Source organism: Apaloderma vittatum, unplaced genomic scaffold (genome assembly GCF_000703405.1).
Source record: "Apaloderma vittatum isolate BGI_N311 unplaced genomic scaffold, ASM70340v1 scaffold35076, whole genome shotgun sequence".
NCBI lineage: Eukaryota > Metazoa > Chordata > Aves > Trogoniformes > Trogonidae > Apaloderma > Apaloderma vittatum.
Genome location: NW_009721784.1, coordinates 371 through 640, shown reverse-complemented (window position 1 = coordinate 640; position 270 = coordinate 371). Strand labels below are relative to the sequence as shown.

General features: G+C 57.8%; 1 protein-coding gene across 1 annotated transcript in view; it reads right to left on the bottom strand.

Moving 5' to 3' along the window:
- Nucleotides 1-8: 8 nt before the first annotated feature.
- Nucleotides 9-270, bottom strand: part of LOC104275554 (myeloid-associated differentiation marker-like) — a gene marked incomplete at both ends in the record, with an annotated part of 628 nt that continues 366 nt past the window's right edge. Inside the window, one exon of the mRNA XM_009871540.1 lies at nucleotides 9-263. Within this exon, the coding sequence (XP_009869842.1) occupies nucleotides 9-263 (255 nt within the window). The remainder of the gene's footprint in view (nucleotides 264-270) is intronic.

The following is a 270-nucleotide window of genomic DNA, read 5'->3' as shown; positions in this document are numbered from 1 at the left end:
ATCAGAGCCAGGGCGTTGTAGGCCACCAGCATCTTCTCCAGCGGGCAGGGGATGTAGCTGAGGCACCGGCCAATGGTGAAGATGATGATGAGGAGGGTGATGATGAAGCAGATGGAGTAGACAGCCACGCACCACTGCAGGCCGGCTTTCAAAGTGTAGTTATCCAGCAATGAGAAGATGAGACAAGCCACGTAGGCTTCGAAGACTTTGAGGAGCCCAGGCACGGTGGAAAGGAAGCTGCTGATGTCCCCCGGCTTGGCACGGGGGCGG